This window comes from Vidua macroura, chromosome 1, assembly GCF_024509145.1.
Source record: "Vidua macroura isolate BioBank_ID:100142 chromosome 1, ASM2450914v1, whole genome shotgun sequence".
NCBI classification, from domain to species: Eukaryota; Metazoa; Chordata; class Aves; order Passeriformes; family Viduidae; genus Vidua; species Vidua macroura.
Window position 1 is genome coordinate 8,878,849 of NC_071571.1, and position 17,684 is coordinate 8,896,532.

General features: G+C 38.1%; 1 protein-coding gene across 4 annotated transcripts in view; it reads left to right on the forward strand.

The window, feature by feature from the left end:
* DNAJB6 (DnaJ heat shock protein family (Hsp40) member B6) overlaps window positions 1-17,684 on the forward strand; it is a 56,192-nt gene that overhangs the window by 14,683 nt on the left and 23,825 nt on the right. For all 4 annotated transcript variants that reach the window (XM_053984530.1, XM_053984558.1, XM_053984548.1 and 1 more), the window contains exons 6-8: window positions 10,130-10,264; window positions 11,086-11,230; window positions 12,016-12,086. In XM_053984530.1, coding sequence (XP_053840505.1) covers window positions 10,130-10,264; window positions 11,086-11,230; window positions 12,016-12,086 — 351 coding nt within the window. The remainder of the gene's footprint in view (window positions 1-10,129; window positions 10,265-11,085; window positions 11,231-12,015; window positions 12,087-17,684) is intronic.

Here is a 17,684-nt window from a genome sequence, read left to right on the forward strand (position 1 = left end):
AGATTTTAATTATATCTTTCTCTGGTTTGCTATTTCAGGATCATCAGCTGTTAGGTTACTAATGAAGGATTAGAAAGGGGGTTGAAGGGCTAGAGAATGCAGTAGAATGGTAGTTGATGAATTAGATGAGTAGCTAGAGGAAGAATCTGGTAGAAGATAGGCAGCTGAATTGGGCAGTTGGATCCAGTGTGAAATCAGCTGAAAGTAGGAAAGAGAAGATTGGAGGAAACTTCTAGCAAGATAGTGATATGTGGAATGGGCTCTGAACTGGGTAGATGCAACTTCTTCACTGTCTGCAGCAGAATAAGAATTTTAGGAAATACTAGACAAGGATTTCAATTTAGATGAGTGATCTCAGCACTGGTTAGGACACATCTGGAGTACTGGGTTCACTTCTGGGCTCCATAGTAAAAGACACAGCTACTGGATAGAGTCCAGTGAAAGGCCACTAAGATAATTACAGGAACTTCTCTCACATGAGAACAGATGGGGAGAATTGCTGGAATTGTTCAGTATAGAGAAAGCTCAGGGTAAGAGTCTCATCAGTGCATTGTGAAGAGAATGGAGAGATCAGAGGCAATGACCACAAATGGAAGCACAGGAGTCTCTGCCTGAACTTAAGGCAGCACAGCTGTACTGTGAGAGCAATAGTGTTGGAGGAAGTTGTCCAGAGAGGTTGTGGAATCTCCATGTTTGAAGATAGCCAGAAGGCATATGGACTGGTCCTGGATTAACTCCAGTTAATCCTGTTTGAGCAGGGGATTGGACTGGATGAGTCTAGAGGTCCTTGTCAAACTCAGTTGTTTTGTGATTGTCTGGTAGAGAACCTGGAAAAATCTGAGCAAGATGTTGAGTAGGAAGCTAGTGTGGAGGAGCTGGGAGAGAGTGTTCGGTCCTTTTGTTTATTTTTTGATTGAAGATCTATTAAACAAAATAGTTGAGTTGGTTCTAAATCAAATGTCTTTATAGTATATTGTATAGGTGAGATGCTACTAGTGGGAGAATGACATGGGCTCTGTTTGATTTTTGATTGTACTTATTTCATCAACACTAGCAGAAGACTTAACTTACTATCTCTGAAAATGTCAGTATTCATGATTAACCTTAAAGCCATGAAGTGTAGTTCTGCTGTTAAATAAATGATAGGCTTAAAGAAAGCTGAGGCCCTGCCTTTGGGTTCCTTAGAAGGAAGGCTGTGCAGCAGTGCACAGAGCTATCCAGCTTATCAAATGGAGGTACCACTGCTGCCAGTGTTCATGGGATGCTGCAGCTGCAGTAGCCCCTCCTATAGAGGCTGTGTCCATGTTGCCTTGGGGCACCAGTGGACTTCACAACATACCTCTACACTAGTGACCTAGAGAGACGTTCTCCCCCTGCTAAACACACAGATTTATTTATTTATTCAAAAGCAGGTTATCTACTTCATGTATTGATCACTGTCTTTGTCAGCTGGAAGATAAGAGCACTGAGCACAGGCTCTGCTTCTTGCCAAGGTTCTGTCAGTGTCAGCAGTGTTGTGTGCACTCCAGTTAATGAAAACTAATTGTTCCTAAGCTGCTTCTCTACTTTCTGTGGATAGTTGCAGTGTCAGTGACCAGAGGCCTAAAACCCTCAGTTAAACTTTGGATTTTGAGCATAAGCTCTTGAAATTTTTCTAGTTGGAAGGTTTCAAAGTGAGCACTTTATTTTTTTCTTTAAGAAATTTTTTTAAGACGTTCTCTAACATGGATAGTTGTGACTCCAAACTTTTTTTTTTCACAAGTTTCTTTAAAAAGTATTTGAATTGGTCTTTGCACATACATGAATTGTCGCCCTGGTTATCAAGAGTTTTCTAAAGCCTTCTGAGTTTACATTCTTGTAGAGAACTTTCCCACACAACTTTCTGTAAACAACCTATTGTTTTGCATTCTTTCATAGAGGCGGAGAAATTTGATGTACAGGTAGTTTGTCCAGTGTCGTTGGAGAGGTGGCACGTTCACCCTCCAATCCACTGGCATCTTTTGAGAACTATAAAAGATTGGAGTCAGAAAAAATAAATTAGTCTCTTCATCGTGACCAAAGCTGTGGTGCGTCGTTTTTCCTTGTGTCATCTGGTGACAATGAATGTGCAAAGATAGTACAATGTAAAAATATGTGTGCTTTCAGCTGAATGTAGTGCATTTTATAATTTCAAAAGCAAGCAGTAGAATTGCATGTAAAGCATGAATATTTGTATTGGTGAACTGCAGCCCTTATAGGTTCTGCTGTGTTGAAACACTAGTGGAACAGTTCTGTCCTGAATAATAAGGGAATTGATCTTCTAAAATGAGGAGTTTTCAACTTGTTGATGAGTTTTCTGTGCAATTCTTAACTTCTTAAGGAGCTACTTGGCTTATAATTGATATTCTAAGCCACTAAATAAGTACTGAGGTCATGTTTTCTAAAAATGTGTACTGGTGGAATCAAAGATGAAATTGAATAAATACTTTAAAAGATTTGTACTTTTTATGCAGTTTGAAGTGGTATGTAGTGAGGCCCACAGAATGCAGGTGGGACTCTCTATATCCTGATTGTCATTGAGTATGTAAAGAGCAGCATCCATATGCATAATTCCTGTAAATTTATGGATGTGAAGAATTTCTGAAATGGTGCTATGAATTGAGTCTGTTCAACTCTACTGAACTATACTGCACTGCTCTTGCAGTTACAGAAAGTTTTCGTTATAAACAGAGGCATCTTTATTCATCTGTAGAAAAGAGGAGAATGCAGATTTTTAAATGATGAGTCCCTTCAGACTTTTCAAATGAAAATCTATAATAGTGTTGGAGACAGCTCTGAACACTTCCAAATGGAGCAAAGTTAATGTTATGTGCTGTGTGTTGCACTGGAGACAGTCCCAGTTTATTTTCACTGTTCTTTTCAGGCAAATTCTTTGTAAGTCTAGGGATGCATGAAGGCAAGGACTTTTTAAAACTTGATCTGATGCTATGACAGATGCTTAACTCTTACTCTGAGACTTGTGCATTTGCTTTTTGTGGCACATGGTTACAGCAGAGTCTGTATTCCTGGTGAGCTCTCCTAGGGATAGTTTTTAGCCTCTGACATATGGATGCATGGTGATCCTTGTGACAGGAAGAAAAGTTGGTGCTTCCTATGCAGCACTACATTTTGCATTGCAAAGTACTGCCTTGGTGTAGCAGTGTTTGGTGATCTGCTGTTCAGTCTGTCCCACACACCTCTGGCTCTCTGGCTGTTCTTTGCCATGGGAACTCATTGTTTACTCTTAATGTAGGGATTGGTTTCTCATGTCAGTATACTTAAATTTCAGCTATATCCTACTCCATTTATATGTGGTGCTTGCCTTCATTTGGTTTGTGTTCCTTGTTCAGTTTATTTGTATTTTACTTGTAAACTTTTCGAGGACCTTTTTTCTTCTGTAATTTAACAGTTTACAGGAGGGAAGGATCCCAGTGTTACCACTGGTAATGGAAGTGCATTGATGAAAAACTTCTGCTTCAGGCTGAGGAACAGAAATTAATGTGCTTTGGTGTAGGCTGGGCTGTGTTTCTAGGCTGTTAAAAGAATTGATTTGGTTTTGGTTTAGAGGCTTTTCAGATTCTCACTTCAAGAGTGGGTTCTATGTTGGAAGGTGTTATCAGTGAGGAGTTGCTGTGGAAGATTGAGTTGGTATAATAAGATCATAATATTACCCAACAGAAACTCATTAAGGAGTTAATTATTTTTTTTCTAGACTAGAAGCTGCATATGCACTCTAAACCATCTCAGCTGACTTCAGATGTATCAGTGATGCCCAAGTAATTTGTGTATGGGCTAGGAAATACAACTCAGAGCCTACAGCAGACCAGTATCCTCCAGCAGCTGTGTCTACAAGCTTGACAGGATGGTTTAGGGCATTTCAGACTGCTTCCAGTGCCTGTGTGTGTAGTTAAATGAGTCCCATAAGGAACCAGGCTTTTCTCCCTGGCAGAATGTGTTACTGATGTGACATGATAAATTGCTCCTGGTGGATGCCCCTCTAGACTTGGATGTCCCAAGAGAATTCTGTTTGTGGGATCTCTTTAAACATTGACTGTAGTCTTGACAGTTTTGCTGTGGTTTCTGAATGTACATTTGGAGATGGTATTATATAAATGTCTTAAATGTTTTTTTAGATTGTGAAGTAGAATTCACAATGTACTTTGATCTAATGCATACAAACCCACAGGGATTCTGTGGAGTTTTCCCTTGAGAATTCTGGTTACCTGCTTTATGTGGTATTTCAAAATCTACTCTTGGAAATGAAAGGTAAAATGAAACTTAAAACCTTCATGCAACTAGTTAGATACAAATATTCGTCACAGAGAATATCAGCTAGCTGGTTATCTGGTATGTAGTTTGGTTCCATCAAAGGTCAGAATTACTTCAGATTGACTACTGTAATATTGATTACATAAAAAGAAGCAGGACTGTTCTGGAAAAGTACAGTGAGTTACTTTTGGTATCCAGGTAAAAGAGTCATAATCTAACAAGAGAGAGGAAATGTTCTGTGCAGTAATCATTGCAAGCTCTACGTGATAGGTGTTTTAGGATGTTTTTCTTGAATGGGACAGCTTCATCAAATTGCTGTCTCAAGGACAGAAAGTTGTCTTGCTGTGGCAAAAGATTCAGATCATGGTTTTAATTCACATGCTATTCCATTTCTGATAAGTGATTGTTTAAATGTTCTAATGCAAAATGTATTTGTTAGTAAAATGGGTTATTAGACCTGAAAATGGAGGTGGCTTTCATTTAAAGCTATCTTGAACAGCAGTGCCTTTTTGGTAATTAATCTTTTTGTTGATGTAAATTTGCTGCTTTTGGTGCAATTTATGAAGTACTCACAGATTTGCATGTGCATTCATTGCTTTGGTATGAATGTGCAGTTTCATTTCATAACCACCAGTCTTAGATCATAATTATCCATGGAATGGTCCAAATCTCACTAAGAATTTTCCAGAAATAACTTGATAGGTTTGAAGAGGGTTTTTGAAACACAGGAACTGTCTCACCCAGACAGCATTATCAGACAGGAGTAGGTAGTGCTGTGGCTCCATGGCCAAACTAATACATAGTTAGCCCTGCTGAAAGGAGGAGGCCTTCCTCCAAATTCTCATGTTTATCTTAAGACTTTAATCTTTGTCTAATGTCCCATTAGATAGATTGAGAAACTGTTTGATAGCATACTAGCCGAAGTTTGTCTTGGGAATCCCAGTCCAGTTGAGGTTGTTAGTCCCCAAGAAAATGTTTTGATTTGTTTTTCTTGGAAAGGTAGCTGGTTAAATTGGTCAGAGCACAAATGCTGAACATCACCTATGGAGAGCAGGTCATCCAGAGGTGTAATGGAAGCTGCCTCCATTTTTAAGGTGTGCCTGAGCATTCATTTGATAAGTGTGAAATGCTGATTAGTGTACTCCAGCATCTTTGTAATTACCATATAGATGACATTCAAAGGTGATGTTTTAGGTCTCCAATCTCAAGATCTCTGCTATGAGTCATTAGAAGGACTTCCCAATGCTTCTTCTGGTAATTTACTAAATGAGTGTGGCAAACATCTGTTTGACATCATTTATGAAAGTGAGCATTACAACGACCATGCTGAAACATTAGGCACATGAAGCAACAGTGCTTGCAACAATATCTTAGTGTCTCCCCTTAGTAAGGGGCATCAACAGTGTGCTTACTTTGTAAGGAAGAAAATATTTCCATGCAAAAGCGCTTAGAGGTTGCTGTGGCCCCTCCAGTTCTCATGGTATGTTTTTTAGTGCCTGAGTGCTCTCCAGAGCTGTCGTATGAGGTTCTGTGTGTATTTACTGCAAATTTGTGTATTTGAAACTTTTTTTCAGATAGGATACAAGGTAGAAAACACCTACTCCAAGAATTCTGTTGTATTCTGGGTATTGTGTCTGTAGCCCTTTGTGTAAACACATTGTTCAGACCTGCATTTGAGACTGTCTTCTGGCAGGATGTATAAAGTCATTACAGAATGCTTTTGATACAAAGAAAGGATGGGGCAGGCAGCCTTTGCTTACTGCAACACTGCAGCAATGCTCAATGCCATTAGGTTTGGCTGTGCCCTTCCATGGGGGCTGCACAGCATCCTTTATCCTTTCTCCATTATCCTGTGTTGTGCCAGTGCCACCCTCGTGCATCTGCAGCAGGAGCACTCAGCTCAGGTGCTGTGTTTTGACAGAGGCAGTGGTGAGGCTCTGGTGGTAGAGAATAAAGGAAACAAGGTTCACTGGTCAGGGAGGTGGTGCAGTGAGCGGGGCCTGAGCAGGGGCCCTGCTTGGACAGGGTGATTCCCTTTGCACACTGTCCTGAAAAGATTATCAGCATCTCTCACTGTGACAGTACATGCATGGGAGAGCATTTGCTGACAGCTCACCATTTATCTCAACACCTTTGATTTTTGGAGGTGAATGATGGCATTGCAGTGTAGCATCATTCTATGGCTGAAAGAATCTTCCTGTGCTGCCTTTGACCCTTGGGCACTTCTGCTGCTGCCTGTCTTGTAGCCTGCACAGTTGCTTTTACAGCCACACTGTGAACTCTAGCAAAGAATTGATGTGGCTGAACTTGCTTTCAGCTGGAGATGCTCTTTCCAGCATATCAATTCCTGATCTAGTTCCCCAAGCAACAGCCAGGATACAGGGGTCTTGGCAGAAGTGACTGCTATAGGAAGTGTGACACTTCTAGTTTATAATGTATTGTAATTTCAGCTAATGCCTTAGATTGCTATAATGAATTTAGAGTTTTAGCTGCTTTGTGGACTGCTTCAAATTGTGGGGTTTGACTCCTTTCCTCCCTTCCCCTGTTGTATGGTGCTTTCCTGCCCATTTTTTTTTCCAATACATGAGTCTTTCCAGTGCTGAAAGAGATTAGCTCATGGGTGCAACAGAAAGTAACAACTCAGTGTTTTCTTCTGGATCAGTGAATTAGTGCAACTTGTTTGGTTCAATGATCAAAAGGCAGGAAAGGAAAACAGTCACATCTTTTAAGTAGTGTTCTGCCATAAGCTGAAAGGGAAAAAATCCCATTTCTATGTTACAGCTGGGGACTCCTTAGAATGGAGAGATCATGACCTGCCTTATTTTGAGCTGCAGTGTGATATTTATTACAGTAGTTGCTGTTATTTGACCTGTTTAGAGGTGAAATTCTTTTCCTGTGACTACAGAAAAACAAGGTAGTATTCCATGGTTTGCAGGGAGCAAGTTTAATGTTTTACCCTGAGGAACAAGACAGTTGTTGCATTTGAATTGGCAATGTTTTTTTCTAAAGAAAGTAAATTTTCCTGGAAACATTACCTCCAGTGCAATTATTTTTAGACAGGTTTGTTACTGTAGAGTCTTCTGTGTTGCCGGGGGATTTGTGTTCCAATCTCCACATTAACTTTTTGGCTTCTGTAACTTCAGTTTTGCTACCTAGTAACAGCAAGAGTCCTGAAGTCCTTCATTTTGCCTGGTGTTTTGATGATGGGCTACCATGAGTTCTTTGCATAAGCATTTGCCTTTTTCTAAAAAGTACCAAAATGACTATAATAAGAGGAATAATTGAAAAAAACCCAACACCCTGCATTTGAACTGTTTGGAAAAGGTCTTTTTTGTGAAAAGGTTATCAGGGATGGAAAGGTTCTGCTAAAATAGATTTACAGAGCTGAAATGTTATTATTTTGCTGAGAGGTGCTATTAATCATCGTGATTTAGGGAGTAAAAGCATAAACAGGGTCTGAGTAGCTGAAGATTGCTGTATTAATGTGTATTTGGTGGTAGATACAACGAATGATAGTGCAGCAGCCTCCTGCTGCCTTCTCTCAATATTTTCGGTATTTTTTTTCTTTTGCCTGCTGTACATGGCTGTCAGAATCATAAAGGAATAGTTTATCTGACAAGTCCTGCCCCTTTTCCTGTCTCAGGATAATCCCTCTTGCTGAGCATTCTGCAGTGCACTGTGGAAGAGTGGTTGCTCTGTCTTATTTGAGAAAATTACAGGAAGAGCACTGGAGAATGTTCCCAGGGCTGCTGACAGCGATCACCTGATGTTTGAACACGTGCTGATACCAAGTGCTGATCTCTTCCTTTGCTGTGCAGGCTGATAAGGCATGGCCAAGTCTTGGTTAGGCTTTGGTGTGGCAATAATCCACTGAGAAGCTGGGTTGATACCAGGGTTCTCTAGGAGAGTCCATGATCTTCCCTTAAATAACTTTGTTTCTGCAGCTGTTGTGTTGGGGAGGAGAGATTCACTTGCAGAATAGGCTGACACACTGTGGGAGATTAAAAACTCAGAGCTTACATGATAGGTTGTTTTGTTTTTATTCAAACTCCAGGTAACGAGAAAATTTGGATTATAAATAGAAAGCTTAACAGTGGGAGTAATACAGTATATAGATCATTTGTACACGTGAGTGAATGACCTTCATAACTAACCTATGAGTCATTCCTGTGAGAATAAATTGGACTACAAAACAATTAACTGCAGTGGTACTTGCTGGTTGATATGCTAGACTGACAAAACTGGCCTATTTTTAAAATTGACATAGTGCTTGTTTTGGAAATTATAGTAATTCCCATATTTCCATGCTAAGTGTTGGTTAACTTCTGTAAAGGTACTAATGGGTCATCTTTATATTGAGGAAAACTTGCTTTACATGGAAAAAAAAGAAATTACAAAACAAAAAGTGTCCAAGGTAGAAAAAATCTTACCACTTGCTTGCCAGTGTATGTAAGATAAAAGTTTGGTCTGTGTTCTTTTACTCAATAACTGTGGAGGTTGGGAGAGGGGTAGCAGCTGCCCTTGTTCAGCATAAATACATTGTGATGTTTCACATTTAAGTCTTTACACAGATGGTAACTTACATATTTTTATTATCATATTGATTACTTAATGATGCATAATGCATATGGTATTAACTTGGTGATTTATCATAAATCAGCTTGGATTTTTGTGGAAGTACCAGAAGTGGAACAAATACTGCATTTCTGACCTTCTCTTTGTCAGTTGTAGTTCTGAGCAGTCAGGCAGTCACAAGTCTTGCTTTCATACCTCTATTGCTGCTGTCACCAGGTTCTGCATTTTTCATTAAAAGCTTATTCTGAGTTTTCAATACTGAATCTCTGTGTGAAAAACTTGGTAAAATCATTGGTGTTCTCAATAACACTCATTCTGGGAGAGTTGTGATTGATCAAGAGAGTAGTAGTTCCTAAACTTTTCTGGCTTTAATGCAAGCATTATATTTATTGACTTTCTGGTTTATGATTGCAATTTTTTTTCTGTTCTTTGTCTCAAGAGAATTAGAAAAAAGCAGTTTTCTGATAATTCTAGTAAATAAAGACTGCTTGTATAGGTGCTGGTGTTGTACCCCATGGCCTGACACCTCCCCCATCTTTTTTTTTTTCCTTTTTGGAAAGAGACTATTGTCTTCCTGGTGGGGATGGAACAATAGCTGTTCTGAATGACATAACAGTGGAACTTGAATTTGAAATAACATTTTATCCATGACCCTCTTTCTCTGTTTTTGCCCTTTCTCTCCTGCTTGGTACAGACCAAGTGCCTCTTTGGGACACTGTGTGTAAACCTCCATCCTTTGCTGCTAAATGTGCATCAGAATACGTGTTTGGAGTATCTAATGTGGCAAGTGCTAAATTAAACACTTGGAACACTTTAGAATTATGAGTCATCAATCCCTGGCTGCTGTTTTTAGATTTCAATAATTAATACAACCTATCTGGAAGTTACTTTTCAGATCATGGTGATCCTCAATAAATCTTGAATAGAAATAAGCTAGAAAGTTCAGGTACCTGTATGCAATATTTTCCATTAGGTGTACTAGTTTTTAATGCTAAACAGGTAAAATAAGGAAATCAACTACTTTATATATATATATATATATGTATATATGTAATTATTTTTAGGTCCAGAAGCAAGCAGAATTTAGACCAGAAAGAGCATAGCAATTACCTTCAAGGGAGTCTTACTTCAGTAGCCTCAAATATTTCAAAGCAAGATTCTTATCTGTTAACAAAAAGGTTTTTTTTTTAAATAAATAATCCCTAATGATTAAATACAGAATCACTCAGTAATATTTATCTCTTAAATGTTGTCTTCTGTTTTGTAGAAGACCCTTTTGAGGACTTCTTCGGTGGCAGGCGGGGTCCAAGGGGAAGCAGAAACAGAGGTGGTGGTGGATCATTTTTCTCTGCCTTTGGTGGCTTCCCTGCTTTTGGAAGTGGTTTCTCTCCATTTGACACAGGTAAATATAATAACAATTAAGAAAGAATGCAATTTTGGCTCATAAGGGATTGCAGTATAATAAGCTGGATTCTCCATTCAGGCAATTCTGTGACTGGTTTTTTTTTTCTTTTTTTCTTTTTTTTTTTTTTTTTCTTTTTTTTTTCTTTTTTTTTTTCTTTTTTTAATTAAGCTGCTGTCTGTAAGGTGTAAATTAAGCCATAGTTAGAGTATTTGGGCTACCTGAAACTTCATATAGAGTGAACAGATCTCTAAGAAGTAGAACTTTGTTTTCCTTATTTTGGTGCTACAGTTTCTTCATGGCTTTAGAAGTCTTTTGTTCTGTTTGCTTTCAGGGGTGTGATGGCTTTTACTACAGATCCTGAAAAACATGTGCCTAAACCCCATGGTAGTGCTTAGGGTGCTGGGAATCTGGGCATTGGTTGGGGTGTTACTGATACAGGACTTGTTCTGTCTGCCAGCTCGGGGTGTCCCAACATCTGCACTAAAGCTGATGATCAGATTCATTAGAGTTGCTGGCTTTCCCCTGGGTGCAGAGCATGGATAAAGGTTGAATATCTTTCAGGGGAGGAGTTGACAAATGGTTTTTGGACAATGCTGTGCATTTGGAACTTGAACTGTGGGTCCATATGAGAGAAATGGATGGGGCTGGAGCTGTAGTTTTATTCTCAGGCTGGTGTTGATGCCATCTAGTCTCTGATGCTGTGTGATGAAACCAGCTGAGGGCTTCCTGAAAGTAGGATGTAGTCTGAGTGGATGATAAATTAGGATCCCACAGTCATGCAAAATTACATTTTATTCAAATGCATTCTTTTTCAATAGGTTTTACTTCGTTTGGCTCCCTGGGACATGGAGGCCTTACTTCATCATTCTCCTCTACGTCATTTGGTGGCAGTGGAATGGGAAACTTCAAATCAGTATCAACCTCAACTAAAATAGTTAATGGCAGAAAAATTACTACAAAGAGGTAAGTGATATAAATATATTTATATGAAACTATATGTAGAGACTTGCATACCTATAGTTACATGCATATAAATATACTGTGTCTTTGCACACACACAGATAGTGATACATGTTTTTATGTTTTACTTCTGTTATTACATTCATCATATTACTTGGATTTCTCTGAATGCTTAAAAACATTTTGAAATACTTTTTTGGGTTCTCTGTCTCTTCTTGGCATTGTTGAGTTACTTAATGCTGTAGCTGGAGCTCTTTTAGGCTTCTCTTTTCAATCAGAGATACTTGAATTTTGTAACATGCGTGCTGGTCATAAAGTTGGTGTATAGTAGGTCTACAAATTACTTGCTCTGATCAAATTAAAAGTGGATTTAAGACTGTCTTGTGTACAAGATTGTGATTGGATCTAGAATATCATACATTTAAGAAACATGCAGGGACTAAATGCAGTGTCAAGATTGTGCCATTGATCTGTCAAGGCATTTAGGCCTAGATAACAGTGTGTAGTGTGAGCACAACTGTGACAATGTATGAGATGGCAGCTGTAACTGTGAACTCTACATCCTGGAGGATTCCAACTTCCAGAAGGCAATTTTCCTGACTAAGCAGTGGGGAAATGCAAATGGGTACTGGTGACAGCTCTGGCGCTGGTAAATACCAAAGCTTGCCAAGTAGTTGCGTTAAGCAGGTGGTGCTCCCTTACAGTTTGTTATCTAAACCTGAGGTCTGGTGTGTGTTTAAAACTGCCTGCAGTGATCTGAAATGGCTCATTGTGTTTTTGTCCTGCAGGATTATTGAGAATGGACAAGAGAGAGTAGAAGTTGAAGAAGATGGCCAGTTAAGGTCGCTAACAATAAATGGTAAGGAGCAGCTGCTACGCTTGGATAACAAGTAATTCAACGCACGCATTTAACAGAAATTTTAAGCTCTAACAGCCACCATTTGAGGATTGACAGGAACATTTTTTGAAGATTTCAAACGAATTCAACTTTCTGTATATCCGTACTCAATCTTAAGTAGTATAAGTAGCTCACAGAAGCTCGTATTTGTCATAGACTTTGAGTTAATCGTTGGGACCACATCAATTGGACCATTTTTTGTCCTTAAAATTGTTGTAAACTTCTGTATGCACTTTTCTTTTCTTATCTGTGATCAAGGTGAACCATGATCCTTCAGTAGTGCTAGGGCGAGATGTACACTAACACTAGCATGAATCTTGCTTTTTCCAATTTGAAATGTGAGCCAATTAGTAGTTCAAGTCTGCTGTGAAGTTAACAGTTCCAGGATAACCTTTTTAATAATTTCAACTTTTTTTTTTTTTTTTTTAATGTTTAGTAGTGAACAATGTTAATACATTTCTGGTAATGCATTTCTGGTTTAAATAAATTAAGGATGTTTTCTAGTTGTGCATGAATGCAGACAACTTTAGTAAGTTTTGACAAATGTTTAAATGTGTAATGTAAGCAAAAGGTAAACAAAAGTGAAGCCAGTGAGCTGAGTCTTTTGTCATTTGCTAAAAAAAAATTCAAAATGAATAAATGCTGATGTTTGTGGTGCATTCTTTCATGAATGGCATTTGTAACCTTCCTGTGTCTGTGTGTGATTTGGGCAACTTGGGAAAACGGTGCTTTTTTTTTTTTCTCCCTTTTTCTTCAATCTTTAGGATGAGGGCCTTTTTTCTTTGCAGATGTTTTCTTCAGTGTGACTGAAAACATGATTTTTAATTTCATTTCTAAATCTGTATTTGAAGCACCTATTTTTAAGAAGCATTCAGAGGCTGACTCTCTAACTCCATCTTTTGCCCTAATATATAATTATTTTAAGTCTAGGCCTAAAGCAACTCTATTTTAAAAAGTTTCTAAAGCTGTTCTGAGATTTGCTTCAAAAAATAATCTGTAGTAAATATAAATATACATTTGATAAATTTATTTATTTAACATTTAATAATTACAAAAAGACTGAGAATGATGAGATTTTTTTTGCTATTTTGAGAATAAATAATTGCTTTGAAAATTTGGACAAAATTATTAGGATTATGATATCACACTCTTATTTTTAGTTCTCAACCAAAAATCAAAAGATGGATTAATGCCCTTTGTTAAATTAATGAAGTAAAGTGTTCATTTGTAGCTAAGACCAGATTTTCAAAGTTTAGTGAAAGATGATTTGGTTTTGGTGTGTCACAGAGAAAGCATGCAGGTAACTAATGGTGTGTGTTAATACCTGCCAGGTTCTGGATAGTTCCATGCATAGATCATGGATCTGCAGTTTTCATCTGTGCACCAGCTTTGAACATCTGGCCTTCACAAAACTCTTCAGAGTGTCTTAGTGGTTTAAAAAAAAAAAAAGCATGGTGTTTTCAAATGATCACCTAATGCCTTCTTGCTGAACACCATCTGCTTTGTACTAACAAATGTGTTGACTATTAAATGCATTGAAAAGATATGCTCTTGTTTTTCATGCAGGAAAACCATTTCAACTTAAGCCAAACCAAGCTAACAAACTGTTACAACAGAATTTGTATTTGCAGTAAATTAGTACATTGTACTTTTGTCCCTCTACCATTAATGCTAATTTGATAGAACTGAAAAAAATAACATGTAGTAGAAAAAATAAATATATACTTTGGTTTTGGGACTAAAGCAGTTAAATACCTTTTCAAGTTCTTTCCAGAGTTCCTGTCACTTCAGTGTTGTGTTTTTGATGTAGAAGCACAAACTTAGTTTAGAACTAAACAGTGTTTTCTTGTTAATGCTGTTTTTTCCCCTCCCCATGTATGTTACTTCTTGATCCAGATAACTAAACATGAAATTTATTTCAAAATTTGGCTTTGTTGTGATGTCTTGAGTTATTAAAAATGTTAATTTATATTTATAGGATGCAGTGTGCTCCTTTAAATTATGTAAATTGTAAAAAGTGCTTTAAAATTGATTAACCAAGTCAAATAAAATTAGGACAATCTGGAGTTGAGTTTGAATGCCTTCCTCTGGATACCCTTAAGTTTTATATTAAAGTGCCAAACTTCGCCTTTTAGTTTTATTCCAAGTCACCTTCTTTAACATTTAAGTTACCTTGCTCAGGTTAAGAACACATGCTTATTTTCTTGCCTAGTAAAGTGTGATCCTTCTCACAGTGTTACACACAAAGAGGTCACATCAGGGTTCTGTAGTGAAATTTTTTAACACTAAATGTGCTCAAGATCCAGTTTTTTGGATAGTGTCTGTTCTGCCTTCAGATCCCTGAAGCTGCTTGTCAGAGCTGGCCAAAATGCAGCATTAAAATGGCAATGCTGCATTTCCTTGGTAGAAACTGGCAAAACACAGGGAATGAGTCAGCAGAAGGCAGAATTTGGCAGTAGATGCCTGCAGGAATGAGATACCCACACACCAGCATAGGCTGGTAGTTGAACTGGATATGTGGTCTTGGTCCTAATATATCATTGGACCAGCAATTCCAGTTCCAGGTTTAAAAATTTGTAATAATTCACTTGACCTAAACCTAACAGTCTCCATCTCTTTCGGTGTGTTTTTTGAAATAACACTTTTTTTTGATGCAACTTCTTGCATCCAGCTCCTTTTTTAAAACACAAATCCACATTCTATGTTATATTCAGAATTTCTTTGCTGAATTTGTTTTCTCCTGAAAACCCACTTGTTAGATTGCTTTGAAAAAAAATTTATGTTGTTCCTTGCTAATACATAATTTGCATGGATGTACGAGACCTGCTTATTAGAAGTGATAGATCATCAAGGGCAGCACATTTCCTTAAACTTCAATTTTGGCCAAAATAGTACAAATAATTAATAACAGAAAAAGTTCTTGATAGCAAATGCTAGGTACAAATGTACAGTGGGATGAGGCAGCTTTCAAATCCAGGTTCTGTTGGATTAAAAGTGCCATCTTTTCATACATGAGGGATTAATTTTGAATGTTTAGGGACACCATCCCATTTAAATTAAGCATCCTGGAAAAAGAGCGGTTTGGAAAAACCAAGATGGAGTTTTTGAACCTGCTAAGTCATTTAGTCTTTCATGCTCTGCTTCAAAGTTCATTGGTGGATACAAGAACTTTGTAATGCTTTCTCCTGCTGCAACCTCTTTGCAGTCCCTTGTGCATGGCAGTAATTCCAGCAGCACACTAACCCCAGTTTCTCTATAGACTGCATGGCACCTACCCCTTCCACTTGGCTTTACTGAAAGAGTTTGGGATTTTGTGTTGGAATGCTTCACACTGTAAAATGCTGCACTCCTGCAGTGCTCAGTTCTCAGAAAACCTTCTCTGCTGAGAATCAGGGGGCTTGGTTTGTGGTGCAGTTGACAAAGCTGCTCTGCAGAGAATGTGTATGTAGCATTTGGAAGGTGGATCCTGTATCAACTTGTGATTAATTGATGAGCTGAGTTAGAATGCTGAAAACAAGATTGTAAAAGATTTAAAAACCCATCATCTCTAAGCCCAGAGGGTTTGTATCTCTTCTCAGTGTTTGTGTTTGGTTATCCTGTTTCCTTGACTCCTGGAGGTTTGTCTTTTGTATTTAGCTGTGCTGTGTTTCACACCATCTGTGGGATAGTCCAGCGATAAAGTTACATTTTACTTTTTATTTTTAGAAATGAAAATTCAGGAACTCATCCTGAATCTGCTTCTGTTCTGTTTGAGCAGTGAGCTTAATATCTCCTTTGTCTGAGTTTTAATCTTTGGTTGTAACAGGATAGTGCTTCTGAAGGTGGTTGTGTTGCAGATTGAATGCTACAGCTGTTTGATGCTTGTGGTCACAGAACCTTTGAAAAGGGCTTAGTACTTAAAATACTTGTTAGTCTTTTTGTGGAAGTGTTTCTTAGTATTTTTGGAAAATTTGCCTCTTTGGTTGTGATTTTTGGATGTTATGGTGTTTAGGCTTTTTTTTAAGTCATGGTATTCTCATGGGCTAGTGGCAATACGGACATCAGTAATCTGCCAGTCAGCAGTAACCAAACTTTGAAACTTACCCTTTTTTAACATCAGAAAGCCTGTTTGCACTGTCTGCTCCCTCAGGGCTTGTTTACTTCAGGATTGAATTGTGACCACAGACTTGCTTTGCCTAGTACTCAACATAGTTTGGGTTTTCTTGTTACTGTTTGTCTTCAAGTGGTTGTCCTAGGTACAGAGCTTCTTATCTTCCACCTGAAATGGTCCTTATGTTGCACTAGGGCTGGAATGAAGAATGTTGACTTTATTAGTGTTACAAACTGTACCTTTGAATTCATAATTCTAGTGGGTTTCCTACTTGGTTTTGAAAAATATACCTTGGTTAGAGTTGGTTGTTGAGTGGAGTGCACCCCTGAAAGGTTAGAGCTGAAGGTGGTTGATTCATGCTCTGCTATATAGGTCATACATTCACAAAATAGTAAACCTTATGTTTGAGATGCTGCTGTCAGATTAAAAAAAAACAAAAGAATTAAAATCCTATGATGATCAGAGCCGTGACCCTGAACCTCTGCAAGCTGTGCTGATTTAAACTCATTGAAACTTCTCTGAAAGCTCTGTTGTGGCAGACTCAGCACTGCATTAGGTGTTATCTCACTCACAACAGCTGGTAGAAAGTTAATCAAAACCCCACATGAGTACTTTATGCTCTGTCATGCTGCTGTGGCCAAAAGATAGGCAGGAGTTTGGAGGTGATAGTGCCCAGGCCTGAAAGCTGGGCTGTCCTGGTGTGAGGTAGATTGCATTGATGGCCTGACTGCTAATTACCTTCTACATCAAGGAAGTGGAAGATTTTAAGATGTTGTCAGCTTCAAAATGTTGTGGTGGGGATTAAAGTATGTTTAATTGAGAAGATAAGTAAAAATTTTATCAGGACACTGTTAAATAGAATTCTCTTTAGTTTCTCTGGCTTTTACAATAAAGTTAGCTTTGCAGCATATTGAGTTAATTTTAAAGTCACTAAAATTAGGTAATTTTTGAACCTGACTTAAAACTGACAGTCAAGAAAATATACTTTTAGAGGCTTCTGGTAATAACTTAAAATTTGTCTTTGGCCTATAGCTTATCCTTACCTGTAAATCTCAAATGAAGGCTCTCCTAGCTCTTTGCAATGCAACCAACTTCAAGTGAATTTCATAAAAATAGAAAAAAACAAAGCACTGTAGCTGCTAGTTTATCAGCAATGAAAGTAAAGCTGAATCCTTTCATTCTCTTGAATGTTAGAGAGAGATGAAATAGCAACACCTAGTTTGGAAAAGCTCAAGTGAGCTTGCTGGTCTGTTACGTGATAGAACAGATAACATGGTACATTGAGAACGCTTCAGTTCTTCCTTCTTTTTGAGTGTTAAAAATCAAATTTGAAATTTCTTGCACTGTTTTTAACTTGTGAATTTATTTGAGTTACTAGAATGAGAGAGGAATCCAGCCTGGGTGACCGGTCATAGAATTCATGTTGTGGAACATGCATTTGTGATGGCCAGAAAAGAGAATTACTTGGC